Below are 21,363 nucleotides of genomic sequence, written 5' to 3'. Positions count from 1 at the left end.
TTTCTTCTATTTTCTGGAAAATGCCATGTAAGTTAACGTCCTTCCAAAGATCTTCTTTTCCAGTACATGCTTTTACCTGATGGCTAGTTAATAAAATCCAAAATTGTTCCTAAATCCAAGTAGTCAGGTACATTTTCTGTGAGCTACCAATGTGCCCTTGTGGCCAAGGAGGCCAATGGTATCCTGGGGCGCATTAAAAAAGGTTATCCTCCCCCTCTACTCTGCCTTGGTGAGGCCATTTCTGCAGTACTGGAGTCCAGTTCTGGGCTCTCTAGTTCAAGAAACACAAGGAACTACTGGAAAGAGTCCAGTGGAGGGCCACGAAGAAGATCAAAGGACTGGAGCACCTCTCTTAGGAGGAAAGGCTGAGAGACCTGAGTCTGTTTAGCCTGGAGAAGACTGAAAGGGTGTCAGGTGTCAGGAGGATGGGGCCAGACTTTTTTCAGTGGTGCCCAACAACAGGACAAGGGGCAACAGGCACAAACTGGAACACAGGAAATTCCATCTCAACATGAGGAAAGACTTCTTTACTTTGAGGGTGGCAGAGTACTGGGACAGGCTGCCCACTGAGGTGGTTGAGTCTCCATCTCTGGAGACATTCAAAACCTGCCTGGACACGTTCCTGTGCAACCTGCTCTAGGTGACCCTGCTTTGGCGGGGGGGTTGGACAAAATCTCCAAAGGTCCCTTCCAACCTCTACCATTCTGTGATTCTCATGTAATAAGTAGACCTGGGATATTCGTATTTTGGCATCTGGATCCTCGAGCCTGGGTATTCAGAAAAGAGTTTGGGTCCAGTCAAATACAAAATAGGGTCAGCCATCAAAGTTCAGACTTGGGGCTCTTTCAAACCTGAAATTCTCCACATCAGAATTTGGTTGCACATTTAAATCTGAAAGCAATAGCATGCCTCTTTTCAATTGCAATAGTGAGACAGAAAACTCTGGACTTTGAGCAGATCTGGTCAGTAAAACAGCGATCAGATTTTCGAATAGCATTCTCTGCTTGGTAATCTATTTTAGCCAGCTTTAAGCTGCCTAAGAATAAGAGCCCATAAATTTCAGCTAAGATTAAGGCTTAAAAAACAGTCCTACTGTTGCCAACTAATAAAACAGAATATGCCAACATGAAGGAAATTCATTTGCCACACTCTGAGCCAGCTCCAAGCTCACAAGAGGCTGCGTGCAGGGAAGAAACAGATCTTGCTATCGCCTCTCTTTCTGTTTAGAGGACACAGTGAAGGGGGAAAGTGAACACTGAGGGCTCCCCAGCAACCAGTGTAGTTTGTCATGCTTCAGGTTGACCCTGCAATCAGTGATAAAAAAGCAAGGATGAAGAGAAGGTGTCATTACAGCTTAGTTTACAGCATACAGGTTATGCGTAGGAGAAGAGAATGGAAAACGCCTCCTGACTGTGTTGGGGGAAAGCCTGTTTCATTTCCAAGTTCTTGTAAGCCCCATTGCAGCTAGATCTTCCTCAAGCTCACCTAAAGTATTGAACTCTGTAATTTTGGCAATGAAAGAAAGAGAAATCCACCTACAACATTTTTTATGTCAGCTATTTTATCCTTTAAATACACCTGCCCATTTTATAGATGGTTGGAAATGTAATAATATTATTACCAAAGCATCCTAGACTTTAGCCTAAATGGTATCATATTTGCACTGTCCCCACAACATCTTGATATCATGATACCAAATTCAGTGCATAAAAATTCAAGAAATATTTGAAGTTAAATATTTTTATAAAAGGAATCTTTAAGTCTCAAAAGCCAGTCTCCAAATTTCATCTATGTGATATTCAAAGCACAACAGAAAGGAGTTACATGTTTCCTCACCTTAAAATTGCCAATGAATATTATAGTGGCAGTTGTCTGTTAAAGCTATGATTTTCCTGGGTTTAGGGAAATCTGATGCTGTGTTTTGATGCATGTTTCTCCCATCATCTTCCTCATTTATTTCAAGGAAAAGTCTAGAGGATAATTTTTAATATGGCATGAACCCAGCAAATGATATGCCTAGCAGTGATTCAGAACGCCCTCTGTGCCGTAATTGCCTTCTCCGCCCCCAAGATCCCACTGAAACAGCACCTCCAGACCTGTGCTGGTACCACCAATGTGCAGCTAGCGCTGAATGCATGCAAGCTTCTCAAGATACGCGTGGAAGCACACAGAAGGGTTGTACCACGGGTGGATAAAAGCTCTTGAAGCTAAAAATAAAGAACAAATAGCTCTGAGTTTGCTGCCAGCTGTGCTGCATGTTTCCTTTCCTCTCCCCTGTCCCAGCTCTGGTTGTCGTGGTGTTAGATCACCAAAGTACCACCTGCAACGGTCCTCATTGCTATCTCAGATGCCAAGCATAGCACAGGCAGAGGGGAGGAAGATTCCGTATTTTCCACACCTTGTTTCCTGAGCTGGCAGGACAGTCACATGGGCAATGCAGCAGGAGGGAGGCTTGCTCCCCTTTTTCCAGCAGTAGAGCTGCTCTATGGCTAGATGGAAAATTTTGGTCACTAGCAGAGCGCTGGCAAGCAGAGCCTTGCACGGGCAGAGCGGATGACAGTCACTTCCACTCTTATGAACTCAGTGCATACTGTACTAATTTCTGCCTCCCTGAGTCTTACAGATTTCTCATTATGTGATACATGGTTTCCATCTGAACAGCCCACACACCTAATCCCTGGACTACATTTCTTGCAGTTTTCCATCTTCCACCCACAGCTCCATTGACTTCTCAACACAAAGAGGCTGAACGGTGAGAAAATAGCAGAGCTCTGGAAACTGAAAGAAACATTTCAAAGCCTCATAAAGATTCTGGAAACAGAATCAACCCAGGAAGGAGCTTTAAAACCACAGCATCAGGCTAGGGACTCATTGTTGCAGAAGATTTAAGACAGTTTTAAACAAAACTACGTTCCTCAGGTGGCAAGCTGGCAAGGAGAGAGAACCCAAAGGGGAAAATATAGATTTTTTTTTAATGGTATTCAGAAGGTAACTTTTAATGAGGATTTATTTCCAGGCATTTTTCACATTTTCTCCCTGGAGAGCTGGGACTGATCCAGGACTGCTCCAAGGATCTCCTTGGAGACATTCAAAAGCCGCCTGGGCAACTAGCTCTAGGTGGCCCTGCTTGAGCAGGGGGTTGGACCAGATGACCTCCAGAGGACCATTCCAACCTCAGCCATCCTGTGATTCTGTGACATGCTGAAGGCTACAGGGTCGAGCCCAGACCAAGGGCTCCACACACATCTCCGGCTGTTAAATGGGGACATTTCTCCCTGCCTGCTTCCTTGGTGGTATCCCTTGTCTTGGATGAGCTCCCAGAATAACATGTGCAAAAGCAGCCTTGTGGGATGGGACCATACCGCTTTCTCCAGGACTTCCTTTGGATATCCTTCTCCCACCTGTGCTTTCCCATTGTGCCCTCAGCAGCAGTTGTATGAAATTTCCAGGGTTGCTGAGAAATGTGTTTGAACTCCCAGCCAGGGTCTGGGCAATCACTCAACTACGGGGACACTGCAAGCATGAAAGGCACAGGCTGTCTGTCCAAGGGCTCCACATTTGCCTGGTCCCCAGGACGAGTGTTGCTCAGGAAACCTGTGAAGGACAAACTCCAAGCTTTCAAGGAAAACAACCAGAAGAAAATACAGCATTTCCAGGCCCAAATGCTCCAGACAAGTTTTATTCCACCTGACATATGTTCCTAACATAGGAACTTTAAGCTCCCTAAGGTACTTCCAGAAGGCAGCTTCTCACTATGTCAGCTACATAAGGAATTGATTTCTAGTCCTAACTAGCACCTTGGGGCCCTTGGATAGGAGCAATACAGGCAGTATGTTCCACATACCAGTGGGCTCTTTTTTCCTTGGTTTGATGCAAAAAATTAAATAGAAATCTTAAAAAAAAACCTCCATCACCAAAACATCATGTGCCATTATAGAAGCTGTTGAGGTTAATCTGAGGGGCTGTTTTTGGAAAAGGAAAGAGGGGCATTGCTTTGAGGGAAAATAAGTGTTAAAATATGGTCTTTGACACTGTAAAAAGAGGTCAGAGCCCTTCTACAAATACAGAAATTTAAACTGCAGCAATTCTGAGAAAGTTCATGATTTTGTCCTGTGGGAATTTTTCACACTTGTCACAGTAAAAGGCCAGCTTCTTCCCACAGGAAAGTCAAAAAGTCAGATGTGACTCAGTATAATTATAAACATGTTAGATTTTGCACAAGCTCACTTGAGAAAGGGAATGGGTCAGTTCTGGCAGCTTTTTGCCACAGTTATCACCACACAAGCAAACTGCTTGTTGTTATCGACACCTCACTCACAGATTGCAGAAAACAGCACAGTTTCTGGTTCAGTTTTGATAAAAAGAGGCAATTCCAGTTAACAGCAAAGAAACTCTAGGGTAAACACACAGCACAGGTTTTGGGAGCAGCTACATTATCCCTGACCAACAGTGACTTTGGCAGGTTGACAGGGGCCTGATGGCCTCGTGAAATATGTATGAAACAGAACAGGTCATGGCTGTCCTCTGAGACATAGGGGAGCTGGACAAGACCTCTTCTTGATTACATTAACACAGCCCACTGGTACCGCATGGAAAAAAAGGTCTCCCAACCCCGCAGAAGGTTTTTATTTCAATTTTTAGCCTACTTTTGTAAGGAGCAAGGCATGCACAATTTCACTGTCGTACTGGTTTACTAGGAAAACTGTGAAACCCTTAGTCCACTTAACGAATTCTGACTGCAAGGGGTGGAGCTGTTCCCTCTCTGTCGCATCTCCATGAAGTCCATGTGAGCTAGCCCCCAGGTGAAGACCCTGATAAGGCTGCCCGGGAGGTGAACACAGACAAATTCAGCCGGGCTGAGGCTCTTCCACAAGGTTCCATATGGTAAGTCACCCCCCCACCTCCCAAAGCTTCTCAGACCTCTGCAACTGTATTTTGCTGGAACATTGTCATTGTTTTTAAAAAAACAAACAAACAAAAAACCCCAAGCCCCAAGGACATACAGAGCACCACATCATTTTCTCTGCATTTCAACACAGTGCACAGTTTCACGGCTCAGTGGTGCCTACGCCGCTCCCTCCTTTTTCCTCTGTGCAGCACAGACTTAGTGTAGGTGAAACCAGAGAGGGTCTGGCACAAGCAGACCCCATCCCCAGTGTCAAAGCTGCTCTTTGAGTTGCTCTCTGAACCCTGTGGCATGCCTGCAGAGCCGGGCAGCGCTGGGCTCAGATGTGCTTTGGGAGGGCTCTGCCCACACACAGAGACAGATGGGTCAACAACATTACCGGGACCCTTGTATCACCCTCCCTATGCCCCGAGATGGCTCCTATCTTCTTCACCACAAAGCAGAGAGCAATCTGTGCCGGGCAGTTCCATCCTACTCCCTGCTGTGGAGCTCAGCTGCCCTCCCGTGCCCTGCCTGGGGCCATGGCAGCTGCGGGGCAGCGACTGCTTCCCCAGCCAGCACACCCCTGCGACTTCTGGTTGATTGCAGACAGCACAACGTCTCCAGGGTTTTGGCCCCAAATGAAAGGGATTGCCCAGTTAAGCAGAACAAAAAGGAAGTATTTTTGTGTGTCAGCCTAATCTCATAGATTAGTGCCTGTCCTGTAAATTCCTCAGCAGGCAGAAGCTGATTTCTTCCTTGTGTGGTTGAAGGCTGAATAATCTCTTGCATAACGACACACAGTCTGCGGGACACTCATTAGTGGCTGCCTAATCCGACTGAGTGGCGCTCGCGACCGCAGCACTGACCTGAGACCCTCTCCTTCTGGCGAGTGCTGTCGGCAGTACTCCAGGGTGAAGGACTCAGCCGACACCGAGCCGGCGCGCCAGCGGATGGTGGCCGTGTCCCAACACACCATGCAGTCCTCAGCCTTGATGGTGGGGACAGCGGGCGCTGGGGACACAAGGACACATTAGTTGTACCTCAAGGAGGGCGCCAGCAGCTGGCGGGGGATGCTCACGACAGAAAGGAAGAATCACCTCCCTCAGACCCCATAGGATAGTCAGTGTTGCCCATCCAGCAATGACTTTTTGCTTGTTTTTGTTTTGCTTGTTTGTTTGCTTGTACATTGGGTGGGGGGAAACACGCTGGGAAACTCACTGTGAATGTTTGTACATTTCTGCACATTCATAAAATATCTGTGTAGATTTTTGTGCCTTTCCTTTACCACATTTTCCTCATTTCTGCCAGACTTCAAGGAGCAGAGCACCAAGGCAGTACTGCCTACAGCCCTCCCTGCATCACCTCAATCCTGTCCTCAGCATCCCTGCATGAACTGCATCAGAAACAAATGTGCTGCTGCAGAATTGATGGGGAGATGCTGACTTTCTGTTTAATTATGTCCTGTTTATTTTTGCAACGCTAACATTTAGTCCCGTAATTTCTCTTTTCTAGAGCCTCAGTTTAAGAACTACAGGCCCAACTGCAAGACAGAAAACTGAATGTAATATAGAGCACTGAATGCAAGTAATCAAAAGCTATTGTGTGAAACTGCACATCCAACATCACAGGCTGAAAATGGATTAGTAGTATTCACTTGCTCTTTCCCTTTCCAGGGAATAGTAACATAAACAAACCTTACAACCTGTTGTTGAAACTCATAGACATGGTCTTAATACTAATCCTTAAAAGAAAGGTTAGTAATTAAAAAAAAGGTCCTGGAAAACTATTTTGTTTTTAAAGACATTGTGTCCCAAATAGGAGGCCTAAAACAAAAGCAGAAATTAGATAATTTTATGACAAGATAATCTTATAGAACTGCAACTAGCATTGCAGATGCATTCTGTTTTGTAAGAAAATTAATTTTTTATTAGTAGAAAAGGAAAGAAAGACACCTCAAAGTATTATTGATTTCCTGGTTTAGTGAAAATCAGGACGTTAGCAGTTCAGGTTAAGATGTACTTGATATTTTACTGCAGAAACAGCTAATCTAGGTATTCAGCAGAAGAAAGAATCTGTGGGATAGACTGTCATCTGGTAATACATCTGTGTAGCTCCCTTAGCAATAATCTCTTAATTCTCTTCTGACATATTTGATTATTGTCTGTTTTTAAATGCATCTGCTTCTAAAGAATGAAAAATTAATAGCTAAATCCCCTAGTACCTGCATTCAGCAACTGACACACATACCCATGTTTACGTATGTGCAAATGATATGTCACACGACATCAGGCATTTTTTTCTTTATCTGAAATTATCTGTCTCAAGAGTAGATAGGGTCAGCATACCAGAAAAAGTTGTTACTGTGCTTCTGAGATTTTTTTAACGAACTAACTGCAGGTAGAATATATATCTGATTTCCAGGTAATATTCCAGCACTCATATAAGTGATATTAGAAGAGGCAAACAGCCAAAAAGGTTAAGTTCTTACTCTGTTCCTCGGATACAGGTTGAGAATCACATAGGTTTTGAACAACAGAAGATAATGCATTCACTCCTATGTCTTTAGGGTTGCAAAGAGCCTTCATCAGTTGAAACTGTTTGATCAGTTTCAGACAGACAGGGAGGAGGAGGCGGGTAGAGGGATACTTGCTGCCTTCAGCATCATTCCCTCACAGAAAATACTGCTTGGAAACAGCATGTTCCCCAGGGGAGGAGAGGACAGGCTGTGAGTTCGGGAAGTGGAGGAGCAGGAGATGGGAGGTACTGGGGGGATGCTGCAGCAGCAGCACACACAACTCCCCAGACCCGCTGCCACCTCCATGGGCGCACTCCTAACAGGGAAACGTCGGGGCTCCCAGCACCCGGAGAGGCACAACTTTGATCCACCATTAACGTGTTTGTTCCCGTAACTGCATATACTAGCAAATTATTTTCTTGTATGTGCCAACTTTTAATCTGAATGACTAAAAATAAACTCTCTAAATTTTTGCTCCTGGGTCCATTGGGCTACTTGAAGAACCAAAGTATTCCAGCTTTATATAAAAGTAGCTGGGGTCACACTGAAGAACTGGTTTCCATTACTGGTGCTCATCGTTCTGCCTCTGATGTTAAGAGGATGCACTGGTTTTGCATCAGTCAGTGCTCAGCACTGTCCCCACAAGTCCATCTGGGCTCAGTGCACCCCACCGGGAGTTCACCTCAGCTGAGGGAAGGTGTTTAATGAGCCTTTATTTGATCTAGTTTGTTTTCTTAAAGAAACAGGCCAAAGGAAGGCATCAAAGACTCGAGGAAATTAACTTCTTCAGAAGGCTTCAGTTTGGGGAAAAAGAATGGTGAGCCTAATGCCAAAAGGCAAAGACAGTTCTTAAAAATAACAGCTTCAGAGAGATGAGAACCCCTTTTTAAATTATGATTTATTAGCTAGTAATAACTCATTATTTTTTGACTGTTTTGCAGAATTCTGCACCGTGCTCACAATTAAATTGTTGAAGCGATAAAATTTGAATTTCTACATTGAATTCTCTGGAAAATAATTTTGCTAAAGTTATTAATAGCAAATTGAATATCAAGGAGAATTTTCAACAAATGTGAAGTCTAGTGGATTAAGAAAAAGACTTGAAGCTGCAGTTGCTGCCAAGTGATTTCAACAATACACTCAGTGTTGTAAAGACTTATTTCATCACAAAATTGTTAAATACCCTTGTCTGTATTTTGTGACTGCAAGAACATAACGATTTTATCCTGTAGCACTAAAAAAATTGTCTGGCAAGAGGGCCTCAGACACAAGATGCTTCACCTTGCTCATAATTCAAGAAGCATTCGTTTTGTCAATACAAATTACTAAAGAAATTAAAACTCAGAAAAACTAATCCATCAAATGAAGCTCATAAACAATACTCATCTAATTACTCATCTTAATTTATAGCACTTAAACAGCAGCAGAGCCTCTCAGCCACACCTGAGATTTGTGTCCCACTGAGCTAGACACAGCATGTAACCGCAGTAAAGCAGGCCTTCCCCTGAAAAGTTAATTATTTAAATCGACGCAATGTAGATGTATTTGGGAGGACGACAGAGAGGCAAAAAACACAGCCGTCACCTCATTTTCCACAGGAGAAGCAGCAGCAGCAGGGAGCAGCCGTGTGGCTTTCCCAGAGCTGCCCTGGAGCATCACAGCGCACACAGAAGAGAAATTCATCATGTGCTCCCCCAATGCCCCAGTCACGAGGCCTGGAAACATCTTCAAATCCAAATGCCTTCAAGTTTCCTCCCAGGAGCAATTACGCTGTTATCTCTCAGCAAAAGGGAAACAACCGCGAGTTGCCTCCTATCTGCCAGATGGGCTAAACGAAGCAGTTTCTTCTGTTTCAGTAACACCATGGACTAGAATTGGTCTAAGGATTTGAAGCTTATAATAAGAAAATGACAAAATAATAATTAAATGCCAAAATACATACATACCCGTTTTAAAAATGGCTTTTTCACTGGGTAAGCTGCAGCCTGTGCCGTTCACAGCCATGACCCACACACTGTAGCAGCGATCTGGCTCCAGGTCCTCCAAAATGCAGTGGCTCTCCTTCACCGTCACTCTGTACTCTTCCACCAAAGCTAGGAGGAACACACACATGCACGGGATGTCACACTCACATGTTGCACTGGTCGGTTCTATAATTGCACCTCTTGACTAACATGTAGAAACCACTCAATTAAAAAAATCCAGAAAGCGTTACTAACCAAGATCTCCATATTTCACTCTGACTCAGTTTTGATAGAAATTTTCTGATGTGCCCTTGAGTTGATGGCGCTCAAACCCGATTGATGGCAAGGGGAGATTATGGCCCTCAGTCCTACACAGGACTAGGCTGCATGTTTGAGATGTACAATTAGCAGTTGTCAACTCTCTTTTCACTGCTCTGTAAGATAACAATTTCTCATAATGGACTTTATAGCCGTGAGCTATAAAGCTGTTATAATATATATAATTAGCTGTTATAAAACCCCCTTATCATCCTTTAGCATGCACAGACATATACACACCCACCACATACAAACACAGAATCATAGAATCTTCATGGTTGGAAAGGACCTTTGAGATCATTGAGTCCAACCATACACACACCCAAAAAAAAAAAAACCAAAAAAACCCCCACAAACAACCAACCTACAGTCTCTGCCACTAGAGCATGCCCTGAAGTGCCAAGTCTAGACATTTCTTAAATACCTCTAGGGGCAGTGACTCAACCACCTCCCTGGGCAGGCTGTTCCAGTGCCTGACCACTCTTTCAGTAAAGTAATTCTTCCTAATATCTAATCTAAATCTCCCCTGCCGCAACTTCAGACCATTTCCTCTGCTCCTGTCATTATTCACTTGGGAGAAGAGGCCAACGCCCACCTCTCTACAGCCTCCTTTCATGCATACATGCAGAGCCCAGTTGCTTAAAGTGACTTTATGGTCAGTCAGAGATTTTTAATGAATGAGCATTTCAATCCTCTTTTCTCAATTTCATATTAACATTTGAAGTATTTTAATGTAATTTTGCAAAAAGTCTTTGTCCACATGTGGAAATACTGATTATTTTTTCCTGTTATTTTTTGTTTTTATTAGGACACATTTCCAAAGCACTTGAAGGACCTAAAACCCTAATGAAGCCCGGCCCTTTGGGAACTCTATCTGCAGTCACCATGAGTACCCACAGAGCAGCATGGACACTCTCTCTCTGAAAGTCTGCCTACTTCATAAAAGAGCACCTCAACAGGGATGTTGCTGCTTCTCTGCAAACAACTGCCCTGCACTTTACAGACCATTATATTTATCTTTCATTTTAGATGACAAAAGGGGAGGAGAAGGAATGGCATCTACCTCACGCTCTCCTCCGCTGTTACTGGTCCTCAGTCCTACACGTGATGTCTTCACAGCTCCTCTTCTTTCTACATCCTGGGCCCTCCCCTGCAGTTTGGCCTCCCCTCTGCTGACCCCAGAACAGAGCAGAAAGGAGACCTGCCATCATGAAGGCAAGACCTTACGCACCCCCTGCATCTTTGCTGGCTTGAGGCTCCTCCATACAGTAGACCTGGAAGCAGTCGATGGCATCCCCATCATTCACAGTCCAGTAAACAGCAATGGAGGTGCTGGTGGCCGAATTTGGTTCCTGAGGTACGACAGTCGGTGTCTGCGGGACTGAGAGGAAAGTCTCCTGTTGTTATTCACATTTCTCTACTTTCAGCCAAATTACCTACATGTTTATGAGGCAACCTGGTTGCTTATTTTCACTAAGGTTGCTTATTTCCACAGAACCAGTACAGCAAGTACATGAAATATGGATAATACTGGTGCAGTTTTAGAGCAACAGGTCCTCCTAAATTAGGAACTGAAAAGTTAATTGCTTGGCATTGTAATCTGTCCATTTCCCTCATGGTCTGGACAAAATGAGATCCAGTTCTAGTACTGGGACCACCTGAACCCAGTGCAAAGTGTTTGCCCGCACCCTGCCCAGTTCTTGGGTTCCTTCCCTATGGGGCAGGACCATCAGGCAGACAAGTCATGGTGTGGCTGCTTGTTTCCGACCTCTGGCAGGGAGGCTCCCAGGGCTGTGGCAATCCTGGACAGACAGAGCTGCCACACAACTCCAGCCATCCCTCTCCTTTCCTCAGGAAACCTGCTCCCTTTAGTCACAGGGAGAGCTCTCCAGCTCTCCTCTCCACTTTGATGCACATGTCCTGATGAAACCCCAAGAGACTCCTCATAACTCCAGTCCACCTCCTCAGAATGGCCAAAAGACCCTGGAGCTTAACATGTTCCTTTGGGTGACTGCCTTCTCCATTACCTGACCTTGCCTTGCAGCACAGCCACGAGAGGACATGCTATGAAGTGGATGGTCATAAACGCGGAGACTGAAAGCACTTCTTCACAGCAAACAGCATGGGATAGCTCACTGATGGGGAAAGGGAGCTTGCAGAAGAAGAAAGTTTCCTCCAGAGACAGATGTATGTAGCTGATCCCAGAAAGGTGGACAGGGGAAAGGACCTGCCATACCAAGAAGGGATTCATGCTGTGTGTCAAATCCACTGGGTCTGACAGCAGCAGGGATGTGCTTTAGGTAAAGAAGGCTCAGAGCTCCTGCACTAACATCCTGGGGAGCAGGGGGGTCCCTGCAGCCTTGGCTTCACCCCTGCCCAGGGGTGGACTCCTACTGCAAGTGCACTACCAGGTGCTCCTGCCTGGCATGGTCATTTTCCCTACAGACCCAGTGGACAGAGGATCCTTGGTGTGCAGGCTAACCCAAGCTCTGCTGAAGCACCTGAACCTCATGGAACAACCAGGATTATCTTTCACAAAGAGTGCTTTCAAAGACCTCCAAGGTTCCCCAAATTTCATATAAACTTTGTCTCATGATTGGCACAGATCCATCTGTGATGAGATATTGTTCCCCTCTACGATTATGGCTTAAAAGAGAGGGAGGGAAAAGAAAGAAGCAAAAAAGCCCCAAAAGATGTTCATTGTCAAAGTGATTGCAGGGAATGAAAATACATGGCTCTTTTTCTTCACCCAGTAAATTTACATATTGCATGAATTCTCTTAGAATCTCAGCAGAAAGCTTTTGCCTTTTTTCAGTTATCTTCACAGAAATGATGATGATCCCCTGTGGCATGAAAAAGGCAAATGCAGATGCTGGCTGTTTCCTTATGATTTATACAGAGAGCTACCAGTACAGTAGGATTACATCTGTTTCCCATTGAAAAAAAAAATTATCCTTCTCATCACTAAAACAATCCACATTTTGTCTTTTGACTGCATCTAGAGTTGGTCAATTTAAAAATTGATCACCTTTAGGAAAAGACTTCCTTTCAGTGGACCCAGCGGGGAAAGAAAGGTTTTTTCCTGTAAAGTTGCCTAGAAACCTCTATTTATGATCGCAGAAACCCCACAACTGCAAGATTTATTATTATGCCAAATCTGAACAGAAGTGAGATTAATGAATGAAACTTCTGAAAAAAAGTTATAGATCAAAATTCAGTTTGTTAACATTGAGAAACATTTGATTTCTAATTTCCTGTTGCATAATATGAAACTAACTTCGGAAAGGAAGTAATTTCAAAGCAAGAAGTTGAACTCAACTCTTCAGAAACAGAACATTCATGTGTTATCAAAGTGTCGGTCCCTTTTTAAATGGATTTTAGTCAACAAAAAGAGATATTTGTACCACAAGTTTGACTAAATCATATTTTTCAACAGAAAAGTGTGACATTTTCTCGTCAGTTCAGTTTTCATTGAAGTTCTGTGGCGTAAGGAAGCTTTTCTTTCATGCTACCTAATCTCCACAGCCAAATATTTTATGAGTATTTGCCCCTTTCCAATGTAATGAGAAATAACATTTCCTTGGTTTTGTGGACTTGAAGAAGGAGAGCAGTCACATTCCTCTGTGACTTTAATGGAAGATTGTTATAATCAGCAAAGGTCCTTGCCTTCTGGTATAAAAGGGCAAGACTCACAGCAGCCGTTGGAAATAAAATTTTTTATAGTTTTTAATTTTACCCACTGTTCTTGTGCCACAGCCTGGGTTACAGTATGCTCAATAGTATGCTGCAAGGCTGTTTGATGCTTATGCATTTGTTAATGGGGTGACTTATGTGAAAGACGAAGAATTTGATGGAAAGGACTTTTCATTATTGGATATGGAAAATTTGGAAATGAAGGGTGTTTTGAAGGAAGGATGTTTAGGAAGTGGTGAAAATAAAGTTCTATGAAATTGTTCAGTAGAAGACTATACTTTCTGAAGGAAAAATATGTGGATTGGAGAAACATGGCAAATTCACATTTATTTCATCAAATGGCTTCAGTCAGAAAGAATTCGGAGAGTATCTGACATTTGCCTCTGCTATGTGACAAATGACGTATTCAAGGCATTCAATTCCAAATAAAATTTCATGTAGGAATTTACCTCTACTTTCCTTCAGGAAGGGTGTAATCTTGAAAAAATAATAATATATTTTGTCTACTGCTCACCAAAGTAAAAATCACAATAGCAATTGAAATACTTGGTAGTGGAAGTGAAGAATGAAAACTGTGTATTTTAGAAAGAGAAGAAAGTATAAAGGATGAGGAGCTTTGAAGGTCACTTTCTAGTGGACAGTCATTCATTTCCAGCTTATCAAAACATACTGGTCTGGAGCCATTTGCTGTGCAGCAAACGCAGTAGGTAATGCAAATCAAACTGAAAAGTGGATCTCAGTAGTTTGAGGAAAAACATATTGGAGTGACTTGTGGGAAAAGGAATTACAGCACGGCAAAAGAAGGTTCTGTTCTCCTGGATGACCTCAACAGTAGGTGGCAGTCCAGGAAGAAAGAATGGCTGTACCCATGGGACTGCAAGAGGGAGTTTAGGAACTAAACCAAGACACATAGCACATTTGCACCACTAAGTCTGGCTGAGAGCAGGTTACAAAAAAGATCTTTTTATCTGACTTCCTAAAGAAGATAACACTGCCTGCACAAGTGCCTGTCCAACCTCACCTGAGAAGCTTAGAATGGCACAGGCAAATTCATACAAATCTGACAAGTAAGGTAAGGTCTCAGAGATATCCAGTTCCTCTAGGTCGAATGCCCTGTTCGGCACCTGAAAACCCAGCCAGGAAACAAAGCACCTTAGGGAAATCGATGCTCTAGTTCCAGTGCTCAGGGATCAAACACGGGAGAAAGAGGCATCCCTTGAAAAGCCAGGGTGACTAGGACGGTGGGGGTGCATGTACGGTGAATGGGAGGTCACAGAGCATGACAGCGAGGTGCAAGCTCCCAAAACAAACCTTCTCATGAGAAAGAAGCACTGGAGCGAGACCTCATTATGATGAAAATGAAGTCAAAAATCGGTGGTGGCCAACTCTTTGCTGACAGCTGTCCAGATAATTTCTACAGGTACATGTACAGGCAGAGCAGAAAGTCCACACAAGCAGGCTATTTACAGAATACAAAATATCAGATAGAGGTGAATAAATGTTTTTATCATGGACAACTTTCACTGCTGCCCTCTGAAGCAGAGGCTGTTTCCAGTCACAGTTAACCACTTTCCCTTCATGTCCCATGGGAGTTTCAGGTACCTCCGTTCACTTGGCACAAACCCAGGGACTTCAGTGGTCAGCCAGTCCCCTGCTCTCCTCCCCACACCAGCGATGCTGGGGCTGCCCCCCCTTGGAGGCAAAGAGCTCAGGAGACCCTTTGACTGCCTCTTCTGTCCCTGCCTGCAGGGGAACAGCAATTTCTTTATCCCTGGGAGATTTACAGATAGAGACCTTCTCCTAGTCTGAGGTACAGATATCTAAAGTGACGCAAGAATCCCCCACTTTAGCACTTTTCCCTCTGTTGCTCATCTTAGTGTCCTACTATAAACACTTGTGCACAATTAGACTTCATTTTACATTCAACTCTGCTAATTACATGGTTTGCAAATTTATACTTCTCAAATAGATTCTGTTTTTAGCACCATAAAATTTCCAAAGCATTGCCAAAATGTTAGCTTTCGTAAAGACAATACTTAGAGATGCTTACCAGCCACTTGTTTTAAAGAGTGCTGGTTGCTTTGTCCTGGACTGTCCGCATAGTGCTCAAACAGTGAAAAAGCACTGGGCACCTTTTCTAAAGAGAGAGTAGTATCCATTGCAGAAAGTAACCTATTTGGAAGAAAAAACATAGCTGTAAAAAATCCCTTGTGGCGTCACATAGCTTCCAAAGGCCAGAAGAAAAGACCATGCAATGTACACTTCTCTAAATACTTCCCATGAACTTGAGGCCAGCATGCAAGGAGAAGCTGTTTTGCTGGTTTTGAACAGTTAGAGCATACTGTGATGTCAGATCAGGAGTGCAGAGAGGGAGTACCTGGTATGTATGCACTCGACCCAGAGAACGTGAGGATTTGAAGTTCACAGCAAGACTCCCAAGAGCACAGGGGTTCAGACTTACTAAGGCAGAGCCTTTAAAGGTTGCAAACCTTAGAGCTAAAGTACAGCAGCTGACTCCAGAGACATAATGTAAAGCAGCTGCTTGTGGCAAGGAAAAAATAAAAAGAAGGAAGATGGATTCCACTTAATTAGTCCATGTTTGCTGAGTTCATCACAGGAAAAAACCCAACATATTTTTAATTCTGAGGCACAAGCAGCTTCAAGGAAATTAAAGATTTTTTTTTCAAGGCAACTAAATTTTACCTTTCTCCCTTTCTTTTTTTCAGTCACCACAGTAGTTAATTATGCTTAATCTTAACAAAGCACAACAAATATAAAATAGACTTTCTTTAGAAAAACATGCATTGTTATACAGACTTGTTCTGAACTTTTTTAGCAAGTCAGGTATTATCAAAGTAATAACAAAACCCATGCACACAATAGAATAAACTTTAAGTTTAGTGTGTAAGTTAACAAATAAAGACCAAGTATACAGAAAGGCTTGGAAAATCACTTCATCACATTATACCTGCTCTATTCTTACGCAATAAACTACATGCAGATATGTGGCCAGACTGTCACATTTTGACTTAGAACAGGGGAGTCCAAATGTATAGTCCTAATTCTGCAGATTAATGGGAATCAAGAGGGGTGTTGGGCACATTCTTTTCAGACCACCTTCCTGGGATTGTAGTTGGACGGCGAACTGGAACCCTGGTGTCACTGTTATACCCCAGTCCACGTGGGCACGCCTGTTGCTTTGATGGCAGAGGCAGCACTGACCGGGGTATCTCTGATATGCACCACACAACGCCCAGGCCCTTTGGACAAAGTCAGGGGTGGTGGTGTGGGCAAAGCAGGTTTGGGGGCTTGCACAGGAGAAGCCTGCAGCCAGCCTGTCTTAGTATTTGTAGCCCGCCTTGGAAACTGTATCAGGGGAGTATGGGCTTATAATTGCACGCTTCTCTCATAAGGGATGGGTCTCACTAAAATGACTCCCTCGAGGAGATCACACACAGCAGAGAACTCTTTGGGATTCCATGTATTTACCGGTATGCAGAGGTGGGCCAGGATGCAGCTGTGATGAAGCAACAGCCCCCTGACAAATCCTGAATCAGGCGGTGCCGATGAAGAGGTATGGGAAAACATCAGCCCATAGTCTCCTGGTAAACTTTTGAAAACTACTTAATTGCATTTTTTTTTTCTGGAATTGTGTTTAGAAATATAGCCCAACAATCCCAGCCATGTGAGTGACACTTTCCATTACAACCTTTCAGAGGCCAGGTAATGCAGAACCAGACTAGTGAAAAAAGACCATTCCCGTGATGTCTAAGAGATGGAAGCATGGTCAAAATGGTTTTTTTAGTGTAAGTTTGTATAATAATAACTACAAGGAACATCTGTTTAAAAGCGTCTGTGTAGACATTCAAAATTGAGCTGACATTTTAAAATGTTAGTTGTTTAACTGATATATTAGACAGCAAGTGCAAAACACTTCAAAACCAATCAGTTACAGCTACAAGTATAAAACCTCTTCTCTTAATTTCATTATTTGCAAGGTTTATAAAAGTAGCTATGAATATTAGCAGTGCATTTTCAAAGCCTGCATTTTGCATGCTAGGCCTAGTACTCACTACGGTGCACTTAAGCCATACTTCATATACCTTTTATTCAATTCTTTAGATGACTAAAGGAGGAAAAAAAGAAATGCGTTAAGTTTTCAAAACCCTGAAAATGTTGAAGAGCCACTCATCTAACAGCCTTGCCAGTCTCCACAGACATAAAACACACACAGCTTGACTTGATGTTGTCTGTGATGCTGCTCATTCACACTAGCAGAGAATTTCGTTCCTTAAGAATATTCCACTTCAAAGCTCTGGCTCCGCAGGTTATTTAAGTCTAAATCTGGTTTTAAACTCCTCAGGGGTCAGTATTCAATATCCAGGTTTAAAGATCAGAGCACAGTCAAATATTTTCGTAAACCAAGTTTTTTACAGAAAGAAATCACTTGCACTATAAGAACACTTAAATCCAAATTCTGGCTGAAATCTCCTTCACAACTTCTGGTTACTAGAACCTGTGTGAGATTTGTACTCATGGAGTGAGAGTTTCTCCCATGGTCCATGAATCTTCAGCTAACGTCTCCTGACTCTTGGATGGAAAAGTTCCTGTCCTTTATCACAAACAGAACGGGGCAGGGAATCAAACAATTTTCCCACCCCACAAAAGAATTTCTGATTACAAAGTTATCTTTTTGCCAAAGTACTCATCCAGCACCTCACAAAGTCCAGGAAAATAAGGTATATTTCTCATCCATCCCAAAATAGCCAGTCTCCCATGGCATTCAGTTGGTTACAGGATACTAGGACATTGCATAGCTTGGAGCAGGGGAGAAAGCCAAACACTGCTCCACCATTTCCATAGCTGCTGGAGCATGGGCCAGGGGTTTTGTATTTGTTTTATTTTGCATGAATGATCAGTCTTTAGACAGTAATTTCAACTTTTCCTTTCTTGCATCCCAGGATGGTTTCTCTGCTACTTCCAGACTACTTGCTAATTCCGTAACGGTACAAGATTATTGTCTCAGAAATCCAGTCCCCTTCAAGACGGCTGATACACTTCTATAAAGGAGGAAGTGTTGCAGATCACTTACGGACAAGTCTTGCAGCACAAGAACAATCTTGGAGGACCCAGGCAGTTAATGATTAACCTGCAAGACCCTCTTTCACCACCTTATGACTGACAACTGCATAAACTAGGTAACTCAAGTCAAGCAGATTCACAGGGGAAGTTTTTTACATCCAGAAAGGACCATTACAGACACGTATGTCACATGCACATTCCTAAGCCTATCTCATTGCCATGGTTTAACCCCAGCCAGCAATTAAACACCACACAGCCACTCACTGCTTTTCAGCAGTAAACATTTACCACAGCCTCAGTACTTATAGTGCATAACTACTGTCTGTGTCTGCTCATTTAAAAAAAAAACCAACAAACAAAACGTCAACAAAATCCCCACAACTCAACAACTCGTCTTCCAGTTTAGATAATTTTCAATTACGCTCTCGTTTCACCTTTATTTTTCATACAGTAAAGTACCTTTTATAGTATCACTTCTTACTCCCCAGTGAATAATTAATTCTAGATAAATTATCAAAGTGTCCTTTAGCCTTCTCTTCACGAAACAAAATGGAACCATTTTAATAGCACAAGGCATGTTTTCATCCTATGAATCGTCTTTGCAATTCTCTCTGAGCATTCACATGACAAAAGCAAATGATCTAGCAGTTTCAGAGTGGAACAGCTGAACTTGCAGGATTTAGCTATCTGAAAAAAATATTAAGGTAAATAACTTGGATAAAAAATTAAGGTAAAATTCTCGGCCTAGATACTGTATAAGTGCTTTCCTAACTAGGATCATAAAAGCTATAGTATGAAAGCCATTTTTACTCACATTTAGGAAAACAAATCCATCGAGTTCTTCTGTTTCTTTTACTGTTGCCTCCAAAGTTTCCTTTGCTGAATCAACAGTTTGCTGGAAGTTAACCATCTGCTCATACAGGTACTCCATTTTCATCTTCTTCACTTCCTCAAAGTTCTCTGACTTCTCATCATATTGTGCTACCATTTTCTTAAGCATCTCTTCATTTTGCTTTTCCAGTAAGTCTGCATTTTTCTTACAGTTTTCCTGCAAAGTAAAAACAGATGTAAATTGATCTGCAGAATGAAATTACAACATTTAATGAATACACAGAAACTCTCGAATTACCCATACATGAGCCATCCACCAGATTCCTTCTGGCATCCTGAGAATAAGAGAACTTTATTTCTATAAGCAAGCTCATCAGGGAGAAATAATGCTAGAGAAAGACAGTAAAAACAATGGCAGATTTTTTAATATTTTTTTTTTACTGTTACTTTTTAAAATTAAACTTCTATATTTAAGCATTGAGACAGGAAGTCTGACTCAAAATAGCTAAAAATCAATACTTTCAACTGAAATTAATACAGTCCTCAAGGCTTAAGAACTTGGGCATTAACAAGTTAAGACATTGGGCAACTCATTTAGATGCTTCACGCAGGATTCTAAATAAAGACACAAACAGCGCGAGCTTTTTGTAAGCGTAAAAAAAATTTAAAGGAACTTTTTCCTCCAGTGCTTGAAAGTCACATATTCCACTTTTCAATAATCTGCAAAAAAAAAGCAATCTTTCTCTTCCACTAAAGTTAACACCTTCCAGTGGGACAGTCAGTTTGAGGACTGAAGAAACAGCCTGTTTTCGTGGAAGCAATGACGCTACAAACAAGGCAAGCATATCTTAGAAATAATTTTGTAGAGGGAAAGAAAACTAGTACGATAAAACACTGGACTTACTTACCTCAACAGAGTTAAATAGGGATTCAATATCACTCACAAACTCTTCAATCTTCATTGACTTTTCTTCCAGTGCCACTAGCAATTCACCTAACTGATCCTGAAATGTAAAACGTTTCAGTAACATAAGCACATTATTTTATAGAATTTTTACACACAACTTATTTTAGGTGAATATTTTTGTTTGCCATGAGCCACCATTGGAACAATTGCTAAATTAAGTTCAAGTATCTGTCTGGCTACAAAGACAAGCACTGAAATAGCAACTGGAGCAGTCACAAAACTGTTTCCAAACCAAAAAAAGTGAGCTCAGTTCAACAGGGTGCTGAGTGTCTATGCAAGTTGTTGAACGCTATGAATTCCAGTGCAGTTTTGCTAAAGACTGAGTGTACTCAGTGCCTCATGAGGGTCCTCAAGAGATTGCAGGAACAAGACCATAAAAAGGAAGATAGTGCATGTAATTATGGGGCTAATAGATTATGCAGTATTGTGGGTTTTTTAAATTAGAATTTGAAAGATATTTCCTACAAACCAGAATTCATCAAAATAACTGATTGAATTAGATATGGAAACTAAAGCAGTCCAAGGGACAACAGCCATCAGAGACGACTCAGAACTTTTTCTTAGTCCTTCTTGACCTTTTGTGAAAGCAAGCTGGACACCCGCGTAGGTGCAATTTATAATTTATAAAAATACTTAGTTTTAATTAGCTGGCATAAATCTAAAAGGAAGGTTAGCTTCCTTTGGTAACAGCTTTCTGATATGGCAAACTTCTACAGATAGATCTGTTGAGCACTGCATATGACTTTCCATTAATTATAAATGTCACATTGGCTTGTACAATTGAAGCCTCACTTTATAAATATTTAGGGCCAGTCACCAGGATTCAGAGCCAAACTTCTGTTTGTCAAGATAACCTATAAAATCTGACAGACGCCATCCATAGCTCATTTAATTTACTGTGAAGCTACGTTCCTACAGTTAAAACTCAGGTGACGAGCATTTTGCTGTCTTAATGTTTTCTCAGTAATTACACAGAAGTAACAAGAAACATACAAATGCCGTCTCAGAGTAACCTGAGCCCTGAGTGATAGAAATCATGTGAAGCCAAGCCTGCGTTGTGGCCAGATTTAATATTGGCTTCATGTCTGTGCTTCACAGCCAGGGA

The 21,363-nt window shown here is 42.4% G+C and overlaps 1 protein-coding gene across 1 annotated transcript in view; it reads right to left on the bottom strand.

The window, feature by feature from the left end:
* CMYA5 (cardiomyopathy associated 5) overlaps nt 1–21,363 on the bottom strand; it is a 49,154-nt gene that overhangs the window by 7,087 nt on the left and 20,704 nt on the right. The window contains exons 3-9 of the mRNA XM_063319702.1: nt 20,200–20,295; nt 19,275–19,508; nt 17,482–17,504; nt 15,429–15,550; nt 10,917–11,066; nt 9,350–9,496; nt 5,755–5,899 (exon numbers count right to left, since the gene is read on the bottom strand). Of these exons, the coding sequence (XP_063175772.1) occupies nt 5,755–5,899; nt 9,350–9,496; nt 10,917–11,066; nt 15,429–15,550; nt 17,482–17,504; nt 19,275–19,508; nt 20,200–20,295 (917 nt within the window). The remainder of the gene's footprint in view (nt 1–5,754; nt 5,900–9,349; nt 9,497–10,916; nt 11,067–15,428; nt 15,551–17,481; nt 17,505–19,274; nt 19,509–20,199; nt 20,296–21,363) is intronic.

This window comes from Chroicocephalus ridibundus, chromosome Z (genome assembly GCF_963924245.1).
Source record: "Chroicocephalus ridibundus chromosome Z, bChrRid1.1, whole genome shotgun sequence".
NCBI classification, from domain to species: Eukaryota; Metazoa; Chordata; class Aves; order Charadriiformes; family Laridae; genus Chroicocephalus; species Chroicocephalus ridibundus.
This window is presented reverse-complemented; position numbering and strand designations above follow the sequence as displayed.